Consider the following 17220-nt stretch of genomic DNA (forward strand, 5'->3'; position numbering starts at 1 on the left):
TGCGATTGAAAAAGACAAAAACACAGCAATGTTGCTCAACCTCGGTCCCTGCAATAGAAAGCTCTCAAGGAATCACTGGATTCAAAAGATGTCAATGAGCAAATCAGCATTTTGGGGTGAACGGACTCCTTTTACAGTTTACCTTGGTAGCTTCTTAAGTTAATACAGTTTTAAATAATGTTGAAGCTGAACTCACCAAAAAATTCAGCCAAAGAAGTAGCCTACAAAACTAAGGAAACAAACATCAGTTATAAGATAGATGAAATTATATTCCGTTTCCTTATCCAGGAGAAGCAGAAAGATGTAGTGCTGCATGAAACAGGCCACAGTAAACCGAAAGACAAATCACTGCTTTGAAGTTCAATAGTTCAAACTTATCAGAGAAATTTAAAATACATTTTTACATGATTCCCACTAAAACAATTATTAAAAAGGTAAAAGGTAAAGCAGCTACCATTTTGCAAGCAAATGTTTTCAAAAGTATTATTTTAAGAAAGGAAACTCATCAACTTGTGTTTTCAATACCTACAGTATGTATTTTCTGGCCAGACTTGGTGCGTTAAACCTGTAGCAAATGTGGAAATGTGTTTGTCCAATAAACATACTGTATTACAATTCCATGCAAATTTAGGATTGGTAAAAGAAATAGGAATTGCAACCTATCATAAAAAGGAAAACTACTAAAGCTACACAAACATTTTTGTTGTTTAACATTTTAAGTGGTTCATGGCGCAGACTGGACATTATCTAATATGCAACAGCTGGGTGTATGTTTTTGAGCCAGGCCTACTCCTTGAAGCTGATGACTACCACAGATCCCACAGAGTGTGAGGGAAAAGCACTTGGCATCCAGACGACATTTTTGCTACATTTCATTTTGGGTCGATGCCCACATCTCACTTTGCATGGGGCCTGAGTGTATGCACACAGATCGGCGTTTTATACCAGATGCTTTTATTTGGCAAGATCAGGAGCTACAGATTCTGCTCCTTCTCCACAATATTTACTCCATTTTATGTTAAAATTCGTATTAGAAATAGGGCTCTACTGAACAGTATTGTTCTATTACCTATTTCACTATAGTGCATTCCAAAAGCATCACCCTCCTTATTAGTAAAATAAGTGGTCTTCCTATTCGTTGTACATATTTCTGATCACAACAACTACTAATAAATCATTTTCAGTGTTTTTTTAAATTATTCTTTGGATATTCAAATTAAGGAAAAAATGAAATCAAGGAACAACTTGCTTTCATGAAAGAGCAAGGCAAGCAAGGCGTGTTGTACTGTAAATACAGAAGAATAAAACATGAACTAAATTCACACATCAACTGCTTGAAATATATTCCAAGTACTTCAGAATCTTTTCAAATCAAGCAGCCACATCACAGGCTGTAAAGAAAAATAGCAGCTTGCACTTTAATTGGCTAACTAGTATTACCCTCTTTGCCTCTAATGTCAAACCTTGAAATCCATTTGACATGCTCAGCAAATCCCAACAACAGAAACCCAATACAGCCATTTCTGTTCATGTATGCAAGATTGCTAAAATGAGCTACAGTACAAATGCTGAAATGAACTACAAACTGAAAATATATTAAATTAATTCATCATATTTATGGAAATGTGGTGTAGTGAATGTCTTTTTGCAAAAATTAAAAAGAGACAGATTTCCATTAGCACTACAAAGAACACAGAAATACAACGAGAAATGCTATAGTGCTACTCATCATTAAAAAAAACAAATTGATTGAAAAACAAACATACCATAGCCATATAATGCTAAGATTTCTTTGAACAACTGCTTGGAAAAGTGGATTTATATATTTTGTGATAAGCTGCAGTTATTTTCCCTAATTAAATTTATCATCATGGTACAACAAGGTATATGGTAGTTGTGCAACATTTTCTTAAATGGCTAATTATGCTTTTTGTACAGTAAGTACAGTAAAATGTTAACATTTTTGTAATCTGTTTATATTGACTGTTGTGTTTTCAGTTAAATAAGCCAGCCTTTACCAAGCTCTTTGCACATCAATAATGTGTCCACTATATGATAGAATTTAAAGAAGTTTAAGTCACGTACTATATAAAATAGTTAGGGAAAATATTTTAGTTTTTAGTGCTTCCATGACCTGATTTTGGTTTTTGAAGTTGTACAACATAACTTAGAAATCAAGCTCTTGACTACTATTTAACATTCTCTCTGACCAAATCATAAATAAGTCTCTGGTGCTCTTGAGAGAAGCAGCATTTTGAAAAGATGCTTCATATCTTCTGCCTCAATATTTAAAGGGGAACTGCAATATTATTATTATATTTCAGGGTTAGAAAGAGTCGGCATTGATGAGTGCATTTCAAACCACAGTTAAATTTAAATGTACACAGTAATGTGTAAAATATCCAACTTACACCACAAAATAGATTACATTTCGAGGTATGCAGTGCACCATATTCTGCGATTCAGAAGGAGGCAACCCAACGTCTGATGAGGTGAAGCAGCCCTATTGCATTGTAAACAAATAGGCTTTGTGAATACATCTGTTTTAATCCCATAGAAATATTGCTCTCATCTTCAAGATGGTTTTGCCAACAAATACAAGTTACTTGTTAACTTACTTGCCATGTCGTATAATTTCTGCAGTGAAAAGTCTGCTTCACACCCTGTATTTATTTGTTTGTACATCAATCATTATAGTGACTAGTGAGCAGAAAGGGCCGCTTCACATCGCAATTTGCACAAATGCTTGCTTTCACCTGTGGCAAGACCAGTAGTTTGCTACAATATGAAGACTATACAGTACTTTCACAAAGTTCACGATTTTGTGGTTAATTTGGTATTTGTAAAATCTTAAATTAATATATATTATGTTACCAAGATTTAATAACCTGTCTGAGAAATCGGGACTGCAGTTCCCCTTTAATTGATGAATGTGCAAAATTACATTAAAATTATTTTAATGTATTCAGTACTCCTTGTAAATGAAGTGCTGGATGCAATTACCTTTTGCTACACAAAACATAGAGTCTTTGAACTCTGTGTTCCATTACTCATACTGTGCTTTTCCTGCTCTGCAAAACACATTTTATATTAGAATATGTATTCTGAGAAACTCACTTTTTTTCTCATGGCAAGTTCTCCAATTCACATTCAGATCGTGTTTTTAACTTGTCACATTTGAATTGCACATTGATCCATGGGCACATTGTTATTCCTCAATTTATATTTGCAGGATGTACAGTACTAATGCGTTTATATGTTCCTAACAAGCCATTTATTGTTAAAACTTTAGTCTTGTGCCACTTACAATTGAAAAGGCACACAGAATTGCATTGTACCATAACTTGAATTGTGCATACAGGTATTACCTTGTAGTAATTCCATTCAACATGACCTGTTACCTGCATTGGATCACTTCAGTCGGAGACTGTCTCACTCCATTAGCTAAAAACAACCCATTCAAGGTAACATGTTAAAGCCCTTCCAGAACAAGCTGAGATAATTAAAATGAAATTTGGTGAGTAAAGAGGACTTTCATTCCTCACACTATTTTGCAAAATAAAATTCATACAAAAAATAAATGCAAAGATCAGCACAAGCTTCTTTAACGAGAGAAACGACTAAAACCAGAGTAAACTTGCTCACATCTACGGTAAATAAACAGCTACTTGAAGTCGTACAGTTGCAACAGGGAAGGCTGGGTCCTACCTCAATGATTTGGTCATGCAGTTGCAGTCCTGCCTTGTCAGCTGGTCCCTTTTCCAAAATTTTCGACACATAAATCCCTTCAGGCGTAGACTCTTCCTGATAAAATAAGTAATTTAAAAAATCATAAATAAAGGCAATGTGAAATAGAAATCACCTCTCTTTGCAAAAAACACTGCTACAGTATACTTGTACACATTTATTTAAAAGAAACAGTGAAAAGTGGGGATAACAGTGGTGTCATTAGTCAGACACATCGTGCAGACACATCCCGCAGCCCAGGGCTTTTTAAATTTCTGTAAAAGCTTGCATGGAATGAGAAGCAGAGGAAACAAAATGTCAAAAATTATATTGGCATTATATTGGCAACACTATATTCCTGAGTGTTGTGCAGGTCTGTTTACACTTCACCATGAGGTTAAATCATAACATTGCATGTAATGCAAGTAAATTTAAAGTCACCAGTGGTGTTCAGATGCGCCAATATACAGTAGCTAGTTAAACTAGAATCATAAACCCATGCAGAGCAAAACAGCAAGAACAATAATAGATTCACTAATTAAACTTGATCAATATTTTTTAGAATGGGGTACTTATTTTCAAAATAAACACATCTTGCTTCTTTATCAGAAAATTTGCAGCTGTTTTACATTTCTGTCATATAACAGTAGAGATCTGGGTTTTAGAAAGCACAAACCTTTAAAAAATGCATTTCTGTCAAAATCAGAAACTACTCCTTGATACTAGACCTGGAGGTTCAAGGGCTATTTAGTTTACAATTAAGGAGGCTGTCAAAAAGGTAGGAAGTCAAAACTTCTTACATTAAATGAAAAAATAAACAGCTTACAATATTACTTTCAAGTACAAATTGATATCTGTATATAATACATAAAATGTATTATTTCTCAGGAAATCCCATTTGCCATTACCTGAAGCAATATTCCTCCAATGATATTGAATCCTAGACTGTCCTTCTCCCTATGGAGGGCTATACTCAGTCGCTGTAATTCTCCTCCCTAGATAAAAGATCAAATGAAAAAGGTCAACAGAGTCTGGATAAGATTACTAAAACTCACTTGAACTTTAAACCACTAAAGAACTGAAAACTCTGAACTTGTCACTAGATGGCTGTTTTCTGTTTGCCAAAAGTATCTTAAACCTCAATAGAATGCCACTGTGAAGTACAGCAATGTTTAAAAATAAGAGTATACAGACACTTGACCATTCACCAGGAATTAACTATCTTTTTGTGGGATAACTGCAATTAAAGAAAACACAGATTTTTGTTTCTAGTAGTTATAGAACTTTACTGACAACACACATTCCAAATTACCGATTACTTTATTTGCTCACATACTGAATTTACATTCTCTTAGGAATTACAAACCGTGTAACTCATGTGATGGCCGTCTATTACCGGACGAACATTTTTATCTCGGCGACAATTTAAATTTGTGAAGTAGGGGAAGTACTGCATCACCCTGGAATTTCAGCTTAAAGAAGAAACACATTTATACACATTTAAAAAAGTTCGCTGTTCGCGTATTAAAAATAAATGACAATTTGTATTAAATTATTGTTAGCTATTACAAAAACAGCTGTTACACCTTCGACAGTCCATGTGCAATTAACAGCCCACATCTACTTTTTTTTAAAGGATTCTATTTACTGTATTGCTTTCTCACCTTGCAACGCCCAGTTACGTGTTTACTTAAATTGTTGATGTAGATTTTATATCGGTTAAACCTCATTTGGTAATTTAGCGCAGTGAGATGAACTTCATTTTGAAGGGCTGACACCCGAGCCAGCAGCGAGTTTTCTCTTCTGGCCAACCTGATGCCCTGTCTCTTGGCTTCTTGCTCCATGTTAGCGCTCTTCACCTGCAGGGCCCCACTCTGGGCTCGCAGTGCACTCAAACAACAGTGATTTCCGTGCACAATGTCTTTGTGGAGCAAAAGTAGCCCGCACCCATTCTGACATATCTCAACCGGTCTATAGTCACAGCTCTCCCTCATGTGCGTGTCCATGTCCTTCAAGCTGAGCACTTCATTGCACCCTTTATTTCTGCACCGAGATGGACTATAGTCACACATTTCTGTATGATACCCCAAGTCCTGAACTTTAACTTTTTTTATACAGCCTCGGGAGTGATACAAGCATCTGATGATGAGTTTTTGAATGAGATTTTTCAATGGCAGGACCTGGTGAAGCTCCTTTGCAGAGATGGGCTTGCAGTACAACGGGCACTGCCGCTGTTGTACAGACCAAGGTAGTATACAGCCTGCACAGAAAACGTGTCCGCACGGAGTGGACATAGGGTCCTCCAGAACTTTGGTGCATAACCTGCACCTGAAGTCGGGGTCCACGGAATCCACGAAAAGTTCCACGTCAAGTCCCATTATTGTAAGTAGCACCGAACAATGATCGTTAAGTTAGTAAGTTGTCCCACTTTATGCGTTTACGATGGATACTTTTCAGTCACCAACTACTGTAGCTGTTACTGACCTGGCGGTTTGCTTGTAATGAAGCCGTCCTACCGTATTTCAACTAAATCGGGCGCTTCAAAATTGTCACGTACCCTTAAGGATACGGTATTATTAAAGCAAATCGAAACATTGTCAATTAGTCTTAAAAAGTAAGTTATGAATACCAAAATATAATGCTTTACTTTGCCAGGGATATGTCAATATTACTTTTTTAATAGGGCACGCATTAATTACCGAAACATGCAATACTAAAATTACATTACACTTTTTATTGTTAATGAAAACCTCTTTCGGTTCTTGTACTATAATATTCTTATATATATTAAACCTTGCTAAACCCCAAACTAAACTGAACAACATATTTACAATGAAATAACTCTTAACATGCATTGAAATGAAGAGCTACGTTTGGACTCATTCATACTGTTAAATTAAAACGGGAGTTAAAGCGGTCTTTTAAAATGCAAACAAATCAATCTTGCATTGATGCTAATTGATTAATTAAAAGTGGATGCCAACATTTATAAACAGAAACAAAAGACAGTAGGCCTAGCCCACCAATTTTCTAACTGCTTTATCCAACACAGGGTTTCGGGAGAGCCTGGGCCTATCCTGGCAAGCAGCAGGTGCAAGTTACCGGTACACTCTGGACTGGACAGTCAATCGCATGGTACTCTTAGACACAGACACACTCACACCAGGGTCAGTTTTCTCATAAGCCAATTAACCTACCAGTATGTCTTTTGATTGTGGAAGGAGACCAGAGCACCCAGAAAAAAAAACATACAAACACGGGAGAACATACAAACTCCCCATAGATAGCACCCCAGTCTGGAATTGAACCCAGGACCCCAGCACTGTGGGGCAGCAACACAAACTGTGCCACCATACCATTCCCAATTGACCTGCTCATATGCCTTTAATCAAATTCAAAGACTACCTAAGAATGCTTGTCTCACAGACGTAATATCAATAATTTGGTCAAGAGACCTGAATAGCAATAAATTTGATGTAAAATACAAGCTACTCAGAAAAATGCTTATTTAATAAAATATGACGCCCAGGGAGAAAAGGACATCATACATTAATTTTACAGTGGTAGGTAGTAGGATGCCACACCTCATGGCATGGTAATAAAAATAAAACATGTAAAGTTCCCTTTAGTTATCTCCTTCCATTTTCTTCATAATAATAATAATTATAATAAAAACAATATTCATAAAGGTTTTATTGCATAAAATAAAATAAAAATGTATGAGTTGTAATGTTATATGTAATAGGGGCTACAGTAGATCACTGTTATACACAGGTTATCCAAAATGCAGAAAAAAATAATATTGCAGTTTATAACCCGGGGTTAAGACTGGCAACAGAAAAATAAATCACAACTGTATGATCATCTGATGTGCTGAAACTACAAAATCATTTTAAACAGCAGGTTAAGATGAAGAAATCAATATTGAACTGGTTAATAATGCTTCTTGACACAATAATATTAAGCACAAATTGATGATTTTTCACATACAGAGCACTTGCAACATGAGTCTGGCTATTACATCACAGGGGCCTGGTTTGAAAAAAAATCTTTGGGTAAATTTGTCTAAGTATGAATTATTTTAGTTCCAAAAAGTTTAGAAATGTTTATAATTCTATTAAATCTCATGTTATTACATTAAAGGTCCTGGTCCTGTTTTGACGGTAAATAAATTAAGGTCTGTCATATTGTTATTGACCTCTTATTCATCAGTTCTAAAATACTGTAAGCATGAGGACACTACTCTGGACCCATTCTAAAATCACTATTATTTTTTTACGATATGGTGACCAGAACTCATACAGCATACTGTACATACTCAACACCATACAGCTTTCAAGATATGCCTTAACTAGAGTCATACATGCTGTAGTAGTCTGCATATTCATTTTGAACACTTTATAATTTGTCATTTATTGAAGATTGCTCAAATATAAAAATATTTATTCAGTAACTGGATGATAGGTTTAAAGTCCTACATACTGTATGAAGCTGTTTAAAATATCTAATATTGATGTTTCATATTTAAACACTCACAGGATCAAATACTGTACATGGTTCTCTTGTCTCAACTAGTTTCAGTTCTGAAACCTGTGTGAAGGGAGCAGGAAATCTATAGTAGATTTAAAAAGGTAATCCTTTTGTAACAGAAGTAAGATGTAGACAAAACACTGACTTACATCTTCTTTTAAAATTGATACATTATACAGTATATAGGGAATGATAATAGTTCCTGTGTAGCTGTCCTGTATTATCAGAATTCCAGTAAGATTTGCATAAATTGCTATAATATTGCCAGTCATTGTACACGTGTGAGTGCATGTGTAAAGGTATTGAGCAAGAATTAAGAATACAGTCAAAGATTTGACATTGTTCATATTTATGCATTACAACAAAATCAATCAACACCAATGAGTAAAGGGTTTAACTAACTTGTATAAATAAACCAGAGCAAAATTCTGTTTCAGCTACTTAAATCCAGCTACTACATTTTTGGTAACATATTCAGTATAGGCTCATTTTAATGCATACTATACAAAGAAAAATAGATCAGCTCTTTTCTCAGACCAGCAAAATATACTGTATATTCAAGAATACCCATTCTTGAATATAATAAAAAACATTTGCTAACAGCAGGGGAACATTTGGTAAATTAAGTCTCCCCCTTAATCAAATTATGGCTAGAAGCATAAACATCGTAATTCATTCATCTTAATGTTCATAAAAAATTAGAATACTTGTATATTCCAGGGTACAAACAGGAAGCAGTGTGTACCACAACAATAAAAGCTGGAACAAAATTGCTTGTGGGATACCCACACAAGCTGTGGCTCATCTAGCTAATATGCTATGTTCTGAATTTTTCTACGAAATTACCAGCAGCAGAACCCTCACATTTGTCCAAGACACTCTGTTGTTCCCATGGTAAAACAAATACTTGTCAATTAAAATCAACTCCATTGCACAAAAGGGCTTCTCTACTTTAAAAAAATGTATCGTGACAGATACATTACCTGGGCATTTGGCAGTTGGACAAAGACTGAAGTTTGTACAGTACACAAGTGTACAGTGTTTTGCATCCCTTACCATTACTCTGTCTGCACATTACTTTTCAATTTTAAGCAGAAATAACTTTAATGCACCAAAGTGTACCAAGAAAACTTGTGTGTGCAGTTTGTGTTTCTCACCAACAGAGGTCATATTATACATCTCAGTGAAAATCTGGTAAATCGAAATACTCAAAAAAGATAATTTTCTTTGTTCATTAGTTATTCACAAAGTGATATACAGTACAGTAAGAGGTTCTCTTTTTTGTTTCTAAAATTTAAATACAAAAATTATATTTTAATAACACACATAAATTCCCTAACGTTCTAAGAGGATAATCAATAATCAACCACTAATTGGCTTAACAGATGCATTACTAAAAGATATGAACCTTTATTCTTAAGGGGAATTAAAACTGTACAAGGCTGGTGTAACAGGGTAAAGATTGGATTAAAACATAGTTTGAAAATTAATTATGAGTATGTTTTGAGGCTTAGAATTATGCAAAGTACTTATCTGAGGTTAATATTTGTATTTGTTGAACATTTGTAAAGTTAAACAGTGTCCAAAGCATATACTGTATGTTTCCTTCAGCACAAGTTGTAATCAAACTTCAATAACACCAAAAAGCAACTTTCACTACTGTAAAATTTAAATAATAAGAGCTTATATGATGAATTACAATAATAATTCAGATACTCTTAATTTCTACCAATGTCACCAATTGCTTTTTGACACTTTATTTTTTTAGTTTTTCATTGAGGTGTTTCATTTATTGCCATATGTCTGTCAGAAGATCTAACATGTCATTTATCCATTTATTTTATGCAATGTTTTAAACCACAGTATATGGTCTGTATATTCAAAGTATTGATATTACAGTAATATAGTAATATATAAGTAATATAAGTATTTATCTTACTTAGTTACAAAAAATATGCATTTACAGTATGTACTGTACCTGGCATGTTGATTACAGTCTTGGCACATACTGTATGATATTGATCCAGCACTGTGACTTGGTCCATCTTCATTATTTCTGTGCTTCTTTGTGTGGTTGATTGGACAAATGTTGGCCATCATGTAGTTCCATATCTCTACAGCAAAAGATAACAAAGAGATAGAAACAAAGTAAACTTTTGAATCACTGAATGTGATGATTGAAAACTCTTATTTTATGTATTTTTTAAAGGTTAGGATAGTGTATCATTCATTTTATAATCAGAACCAAAACCAAATTACCTTGTGGTAAGACCTCTGTTTCCTGGTTCATCTATACCAATGCGTTTTCTGTATGTCATGTACTGTATGTCTTCAGCTAGTACTCTCACTTCAGGTAATCCTCTTACTTCTTACTTACTCTAACTGTATGTCTTCAGTTAGTATTCTCATTTCATGTCATTTTCTCCATTATCTTCCTATCCAGTATGCCTTATCTACTTATAACAGGTGACACTGCAAATTGTATTTCACTATGAATGACAACACCCAAGATTAAAGCATCATGAAAGGATTATGGAGTGAAAATTTGGCTTAACCTGCTTGGCTGAGGGCTGACCTCCTGGCCATAGGACAAGGAAGCCAGGACGCCCATACAGGGTGACCAAGGGGCAACAGCAGAAGTGGAGATGGGGTGGAAGTGGGATGCAAAAAACGTATGCGAGGGAGAGACGGGGATCACGTGCAGTAGGTATTTATAGCGTCTTGGGAGAGGAAAGGACGTCGGGAGCGATTGCAAATTACTGACAACTGAGTCTGATTGATCTTGGTTGTTGTCATCCCTCCTGAACATTCGTTATAAACTCCATGTAGTGTTAAGAGAACTCAAACTGGTGTTTCCTGTCAATAAACTCTGTAAATTTAAAATGTGAACATGTATTGAATTGAATAACGGAATCGTAAATGTTTCCCTTTGGATCTTCTCTATCACTTTTCCTATGAAATCGGAGGTAGACCTCAGCTCAGAAGTTTAGTTGTTTGTGATATAAATGGCTTCAGTGGGTCAAGCCGTTTCTAACAAAAATATTATAAATTGTAAAATTGTAAATTCAAAATAGGCCAAGAGAGCATTTCAGTTTAGTAGTATTAACGTTTGACTACACCAGTAAAATAGCAGCTAACAAATACAAACAAATTCTCAAAGGTTAAATTCTCTTTGCAGGCAATGAGTCAGAAGGGAGAGGCTGGGACAGATCTGAGCTAGAGGAAACTGTTATTGAGCAGCGCTGAGAAAAATGCTGTTGAAAAACTGACTTCCGAAACATTTGTTTTGTGAAACAAAACTTGGTTATAATTCTCTGAAAAGATTAAGTTTTGTTTTAGTCTGCTTTATGTGACAGTGGGAAGGGATTTCTCACTATACACCACAAGAGGGCATTCTAGCTACCCGGTCTGTAACCAGTTTCGTGTGAGAATGTGAGAACGTCAGTACCACCTGGGTCTTCATTAGAAACCCTATATTACATTCTCACGTGATCTCCCTGTGTTCGCTTCAGAACCACCAGCTGAAAGGCTGTGGACGTCTGTTTCATTCTCTTGCAGAACCCTCTACTCTCACGTAGATTCTCACAATTTTCATTTTTTCTTATTGACTAAAAGAAAGCAATTCAGTGACTACATGTCTGCTCTCTACCTCGACCAGAGGTATCGATCCTCCGCTGGTGAAAAAGGCAGCCAGAAATCTCACTCTGTAACATTTATTTATAGTGCTGGGATATGTACAAAATAAAACTAATATTCAGTGAATAGGATGACAGAGTTGCAACACACTCCCTTTCAGTGTGAATACATAATTATACTTAACTTACTGTACCATATATATATATGTATATAACTATATAAATTAAAGTTGAGAACATGTCCTTAGACATAAAAGGAAACTGAGCATCCTTAGCCTATCAGGTTAGAAGGAAGTAATTTTCTCTGATGAATTCAGATTTAATAGTTCCAGAGAGAAAGATTTGCAAAGAACTGTGCTGTTGAGACTGGTTTGACAAAAGAGGAGTGATTGGTGTGAGTAAAAGTATACTTACTACTGATCACAGCTATGTGGATGACTTCTTGCAAGCAGTCGGACTCTCACTATTTGTACAATCTGGTGAGATATAGTACAATAGTAATAACACCAGATTTTCCAACACAACAGTTTTCAGACCTGCTTAGCCAGGGTTAAGAAGGCAATCCATTGTGCACACCCTGTACTGTTTCATTGAACTCCGTGGAACACATGAAGGACATGGTGGGTTACCATGTCTGAGATCTTCAACCACAGGGTTTTCTTCAACATTCTTGGACAGTATCACACTAGTGAAATGCTTGTATCAATCAATATCTTGCAGACTTCAGACATGTAACATGGCAGATTTTTGGCAACCATTACTAGACATCTTAACCCAACCATGTTTCCCCAAGATCTTTAACTTCACAGCCAATTTATAAAAGTGTAGACTGTAGTTATTTTCTCTGCTTATTGAGTTGAATATTAGAACCATGCAATCTATTTTTCACATGAAACTCGATGGAGTCATAAAATTTCCCTCACAGAAGAATTTGTTTTATAGCCTTTCAGTATAGTGATAGCTGCTAACTTAGTGTATTTCTTTTGTAGGGTCCAGTTTTTTTGTAAATATTCCGTTATAAAGAAAGCAAACAATCATATTCTCATATACATTTTATTTTTTCACCTTGATTACAAATTATTCCACAATCTCCACTGGAATTAAATACAGTTTGGTGCTGTTATAGTTTGTATAGTATAGGGAGATAGGTTAATTGATGATATCTTTCTCAACTGCAAATTTTATTCTATGAATCCAACATAATGCCTCTATGTTTTCTTCCAGAAGAAATTATAGTCACTCTCATGTACTGAACCTCAAGTTCCCCACATTATACTCAGGTTGTTTATGTTGGTATTATACTGTACCTGCGGAGTTCTTGGGCCACATGTAGACCAAATGTGGTGTGGACAGTCTAGGGTCTTGATGTTCTAGGTCACAATTTGTAAAGACCCAAAACGGGTCACCAGAGCAGGTCTCTAAAAGGGCTGCTCAGTTGCAGTTACAGTTACAGCTACTGAATTGCCCTTCTGCCTTAATGCAAGGGCTGGAAGCTTACATACTGTACATCACTATCTTTGTCCCATTAGGTGAATCACAAACACAAAACTATGTTCCTAACATTGCATGAAAATATGCTATATTGATTTTAGAGAAATAAGGGAGAAAAAGAAAGGAAAAGTGTGCAGTTTTAGACACCTTTCAGAACAATTAAATTAACTGTTTTCTAAATCAACTTTTCATCATTGTAATTTCTGATCAATAGTATTTTGATCAAGATAATTTATATGTCTGTCTTTGTGTAATGCTGTATTGGCCATGAACTACCTCACTAAATATATTTGAAAGCTTGAAGAAAGGAAAATAAATACAAAGTATGGCTTCCAGTCTCATCTGTTATCTATAAAACCTGTTATTTTACCTCTCAAAAGCACAAATTAGTCACATTCAGCAAGCTAGCTACTACATTAATTAAAAATGGTCACATTTATAATGTTATTTCATAACAACTTTTTGAAATAGATGCTGACATCAGGAAAATAAATGATCATTTGGATTCATTTGTTTATCCATTACAATTTCAAATTGTTGGCATTTTCAATATTCTGAAGGCACATGTTTGATAATCCACTTTTACTATTTTCCATAATGATTGCAGCTATTTATAAAGGAATTTGAAATAAGACCACTGCAGTTGCACTGTATTGCTTTTTTGCAGTAAGAGATCAGCACAAGTGGTCTACTGGGAAATTCAGTAAAGCAACAAAGAGAGGTAATTTGATACTTGAGGATGAACTTAAAAAATGAAATTCTTAAAAGCTGCCATTCATTTGATATGGCAGGATTCCCCAGTGTCTCAGTTTCTAATGTAGCATGACAGATTTAAAGGATTCATACAGTAAGGATCAGTTTTCATTTCTCTTTTGACTGCTATGGTTGATACAGTCCTGTGAAGGCTTTCATGTTGGTGACATGCTGCAGTGTCTGGAAGGAATCAAGTTGTCTGGCAGTTGTTGCTTTACATTCACATGATTTTACAGGAGCAAGACTTTACTGATCTTGACTGTCAAGACAAAAGTCTACCTTCAACTAACGAGTAACTTTAAGGAAGTCATGTAAACAAAGGAATATGATACAGAAATATGATGGGATCTGTGTGTATAATAAGGTAACTGGAAATATATTTACTTATTCTTCTATTAATCCATGCAGAAGTGCAATCACATCTCTACTTAGCAATACATACAGTACTGTATTCATCTTAGCAATACATAGATTTTAGATAAATTTCCTGCTGTTTTGCTTTCATATAATGAACAATGAAAGTAAAATATTTCTATCAAGGCTTGACAATGGAAAATGAATCTGATTAATATTATTTTATAATTCGTCAGATGAAACACTCGCTCTGGCAGGTGGTAACATTGGCAAAAATTATCTAAAATATTCACATACAACACAGTGATGTGACAGTTACTGTAGCTCTCTACCCCTCACCTCATGTCCTGGTTATTATACCAGCATGGGGTGCCTTCACTGTGGAGTTTGAATGTTTCTCAGGTATCCACATGGGTTATCTCTGATGCTGTAGTTTTCTCCCACAGTCCAAAACCATGCTGTCAAAGTTAATTGGCATTTGTACTGTAAATTGTCACCAATGTACGTGACTGAATGCATGTCTGTGTGTGCCCTGCATGTCTGTGTGTGCCCATTGTCCCATGCACAGTTACCCAGAATGGATAGATATACTGTACATACACTGCCGTGTCAAAATATTAGAAATGGTACAGCCTATATGAGTTACCTATACTGTGCACTGAAATGGGAGTGGTCTAGCACTTCGTGTGTTTAATGAAGACTATAGCAAACCAAACTGTTTGCTCAGTGCTCTATACTATTACTATCAAAGCCGATGTACTGTAAGTGACTTCACAATATGTGTTCTTGACAGTGCATACAGAATTCTGCTAGAATTCTCTTGCAGACCGGCACCAACTGTTGGCTGAGTGATCTCATATCCTCACAGATATCTGTAAAGATGCACCTGTAATTAAATTGGAAGAGGACTGACAATAGGGGGATCCCTTAATATTCTGGTAGGCCAGTATACAGTATGTGCAAATACATACTGTATAGTCTCCTGAACAAAGCACAAATGTAACTTAGCAAAAAATGTCATGATTTTAAAAACTGCCTGAAATTGCTGTAATTCAATGTTATGTGATTAAATCTTTTATTATTCATTTTAGAAGTTTAGGTAATGGTCTATAATAAAAATAGCTTGGAACCCATTATTTCTTAAGGACCCGACTGTGTTGCAGAGGTTAGAATTTCTGCTTCTAAGAGCTTTTCAGAAAAGTTTTCTTTTCTCAACACTGAAAATTCTACTTTAATTATTGGTTGTTAGGTTTGAAAACTCCAATCTAAATATCAATGTACATCAATGAAAATAAGATGTTTATATTTTAATAGATATTACATCTTATAGTAAATACTTCTGAACAAAGGATTTATCCCAGTATTTATTTTAGGCTCTATAAGGTGGAAAGCTCCATACACGATAACATGCACAAAATAAATGTTAACAATAAGTCCCATAATCCAGTGATAATAATTCACATAACCTACAGTGATTATGTCCCCTGACAATGTAATCACCTTAACACGACATGACATCATCACAAGGTCAGATTGGAGATGAGACTGATCTCAATTGATTAAGTTTGAAATTGTTTTTGAAACTGTAAGAAATTATTTTTGTGAACAAAAATCTTTCACTTGCAAAAGACAGTTAGGGATCACCAACAGAACCATTCAATAAGGAAAGGAAAATAATGTTGGAGGAATAGTAGTGTCATGGTCATGGGGGAAGGAAATTATAAGTGCTTGAACGAAAACTCTGCTGTGATGGTTTTCTAATCTTAAAAGGTATAATTGCTTCTGGTCACTTAATTTAGGGTTTTGTACCCAAGATGCCATTGAATTAATCATTATATAACCTGCATTCTCAACTACAGGCACAAAATTGCACATTACTTGCGTACATTATTCTGAAAATAATATTTCTTATACTATCTATACTTGAAGCTCAGAAACCATATACAGTACAATAAGAATAAGATGAGATCAACAGATGCCGTGTGCCCAGCTAGTGCTAGATAGCAGGGGCCATTGAAGCCAGTACCCCGCTCTCCAGATTGTCAGTTCTAAGTTGTCAGTCTTTTCTCTGCTTATTTCATTGTCACCAAAAATGTCCGGTTCTGCCTCTTGGCCATTTGCTTATCTTGTTTATTTCTTCATGATCTACTTTTAAAATATATATACAGTATATTTTCAATCTAAAATATACTGAAACTGCAAAAATCAATTAACAAGCAGTTTGTTTAACTGACTGTATTATAGTATGGGTTTCCATTTCAGACCCATAAGACACTGCCTAACCTAAGTTAAATATTGCTGTTATTGTTGTTTAAGTTTCTTCAGTTTTTTTCATGCTTTGTTGCCATATTTGTTATTGAAATCTTGTGTCTTGTACTGGTGGCTATAGGAATATGTGTGCGCTAGGAGTGGGATATAGATGTTTATCACATAACCATCTGGCTGACTTGTAGAACCAGAATTCTACTGAGAAAAGTAGGTCTGGTTTGCTTTGTGAATTGAACCTTTTCCTAGTGAAATTCCCAGTAATTGTAATGAATGCTATGTAATTTATAAAATTCACAAAAATAGTTTCAATTAGAAACCACAAGATTCAATTAGAAACATAGCTGAATTTAAACTTACCACCTTGTAATATGAGAAAAACCACACCCGAAGAAGACTCCACTGCCAAAAACATTGTGTCTCTTTTCTTTTCCTTTCAGCATGGAATAAACCTTTACCTGTTTCT

The 17220-nt window shown here is 35.1% G+C and overlaps 1 protein-coding gene across 1 annotated transcript in view; it reads right to left on the reverse strand.

Moving 5' to 3' along the window:
• LOC148829510 (PDZ domain-containing RING finger protein 4-like) overlaps positions 1-6104 on the reverse strand; it is a 198873-nt gene extending 192769 nt beyond the window's left edge. Inside the window, exons 1-3 of the mRNA XM_088923196.1 lie at positions 5391-6104; positions 4635-4721; positions 3709-3804 (exon numbers count right to left, since the gene is read on the reverse strand). Coding sequence (XP_088779322.1) covers positions 3709-3804; positions 4635-4721; positions 5391-6104 — 897 coding nt within the window. The remainder of the gene's footprint in view (positions 1-3708; positions 3805-4634; positions 4722-5390) is intronic.
• Between the last annotated feature and the right edge of the window lie 11116 nt (positions 6105-17220).

Source organism: Atractosteus spatula, chromosome 8 (assembly GCF_055471065.1).
Source record: "Atractosteus spatula isolate fAtrSpa1 chromosome 8, fAtrSpa1.hap1, whole genome shotgun sequence".
In the NCBI taxonomy this organism is placed as follows: domain Eukaryota; kingdom Metazoa; phylum Chordata; class Actinopteri; order Semionotiformes; family Lepisosteidae; genus Atractosteus; species Atractosteus spatula.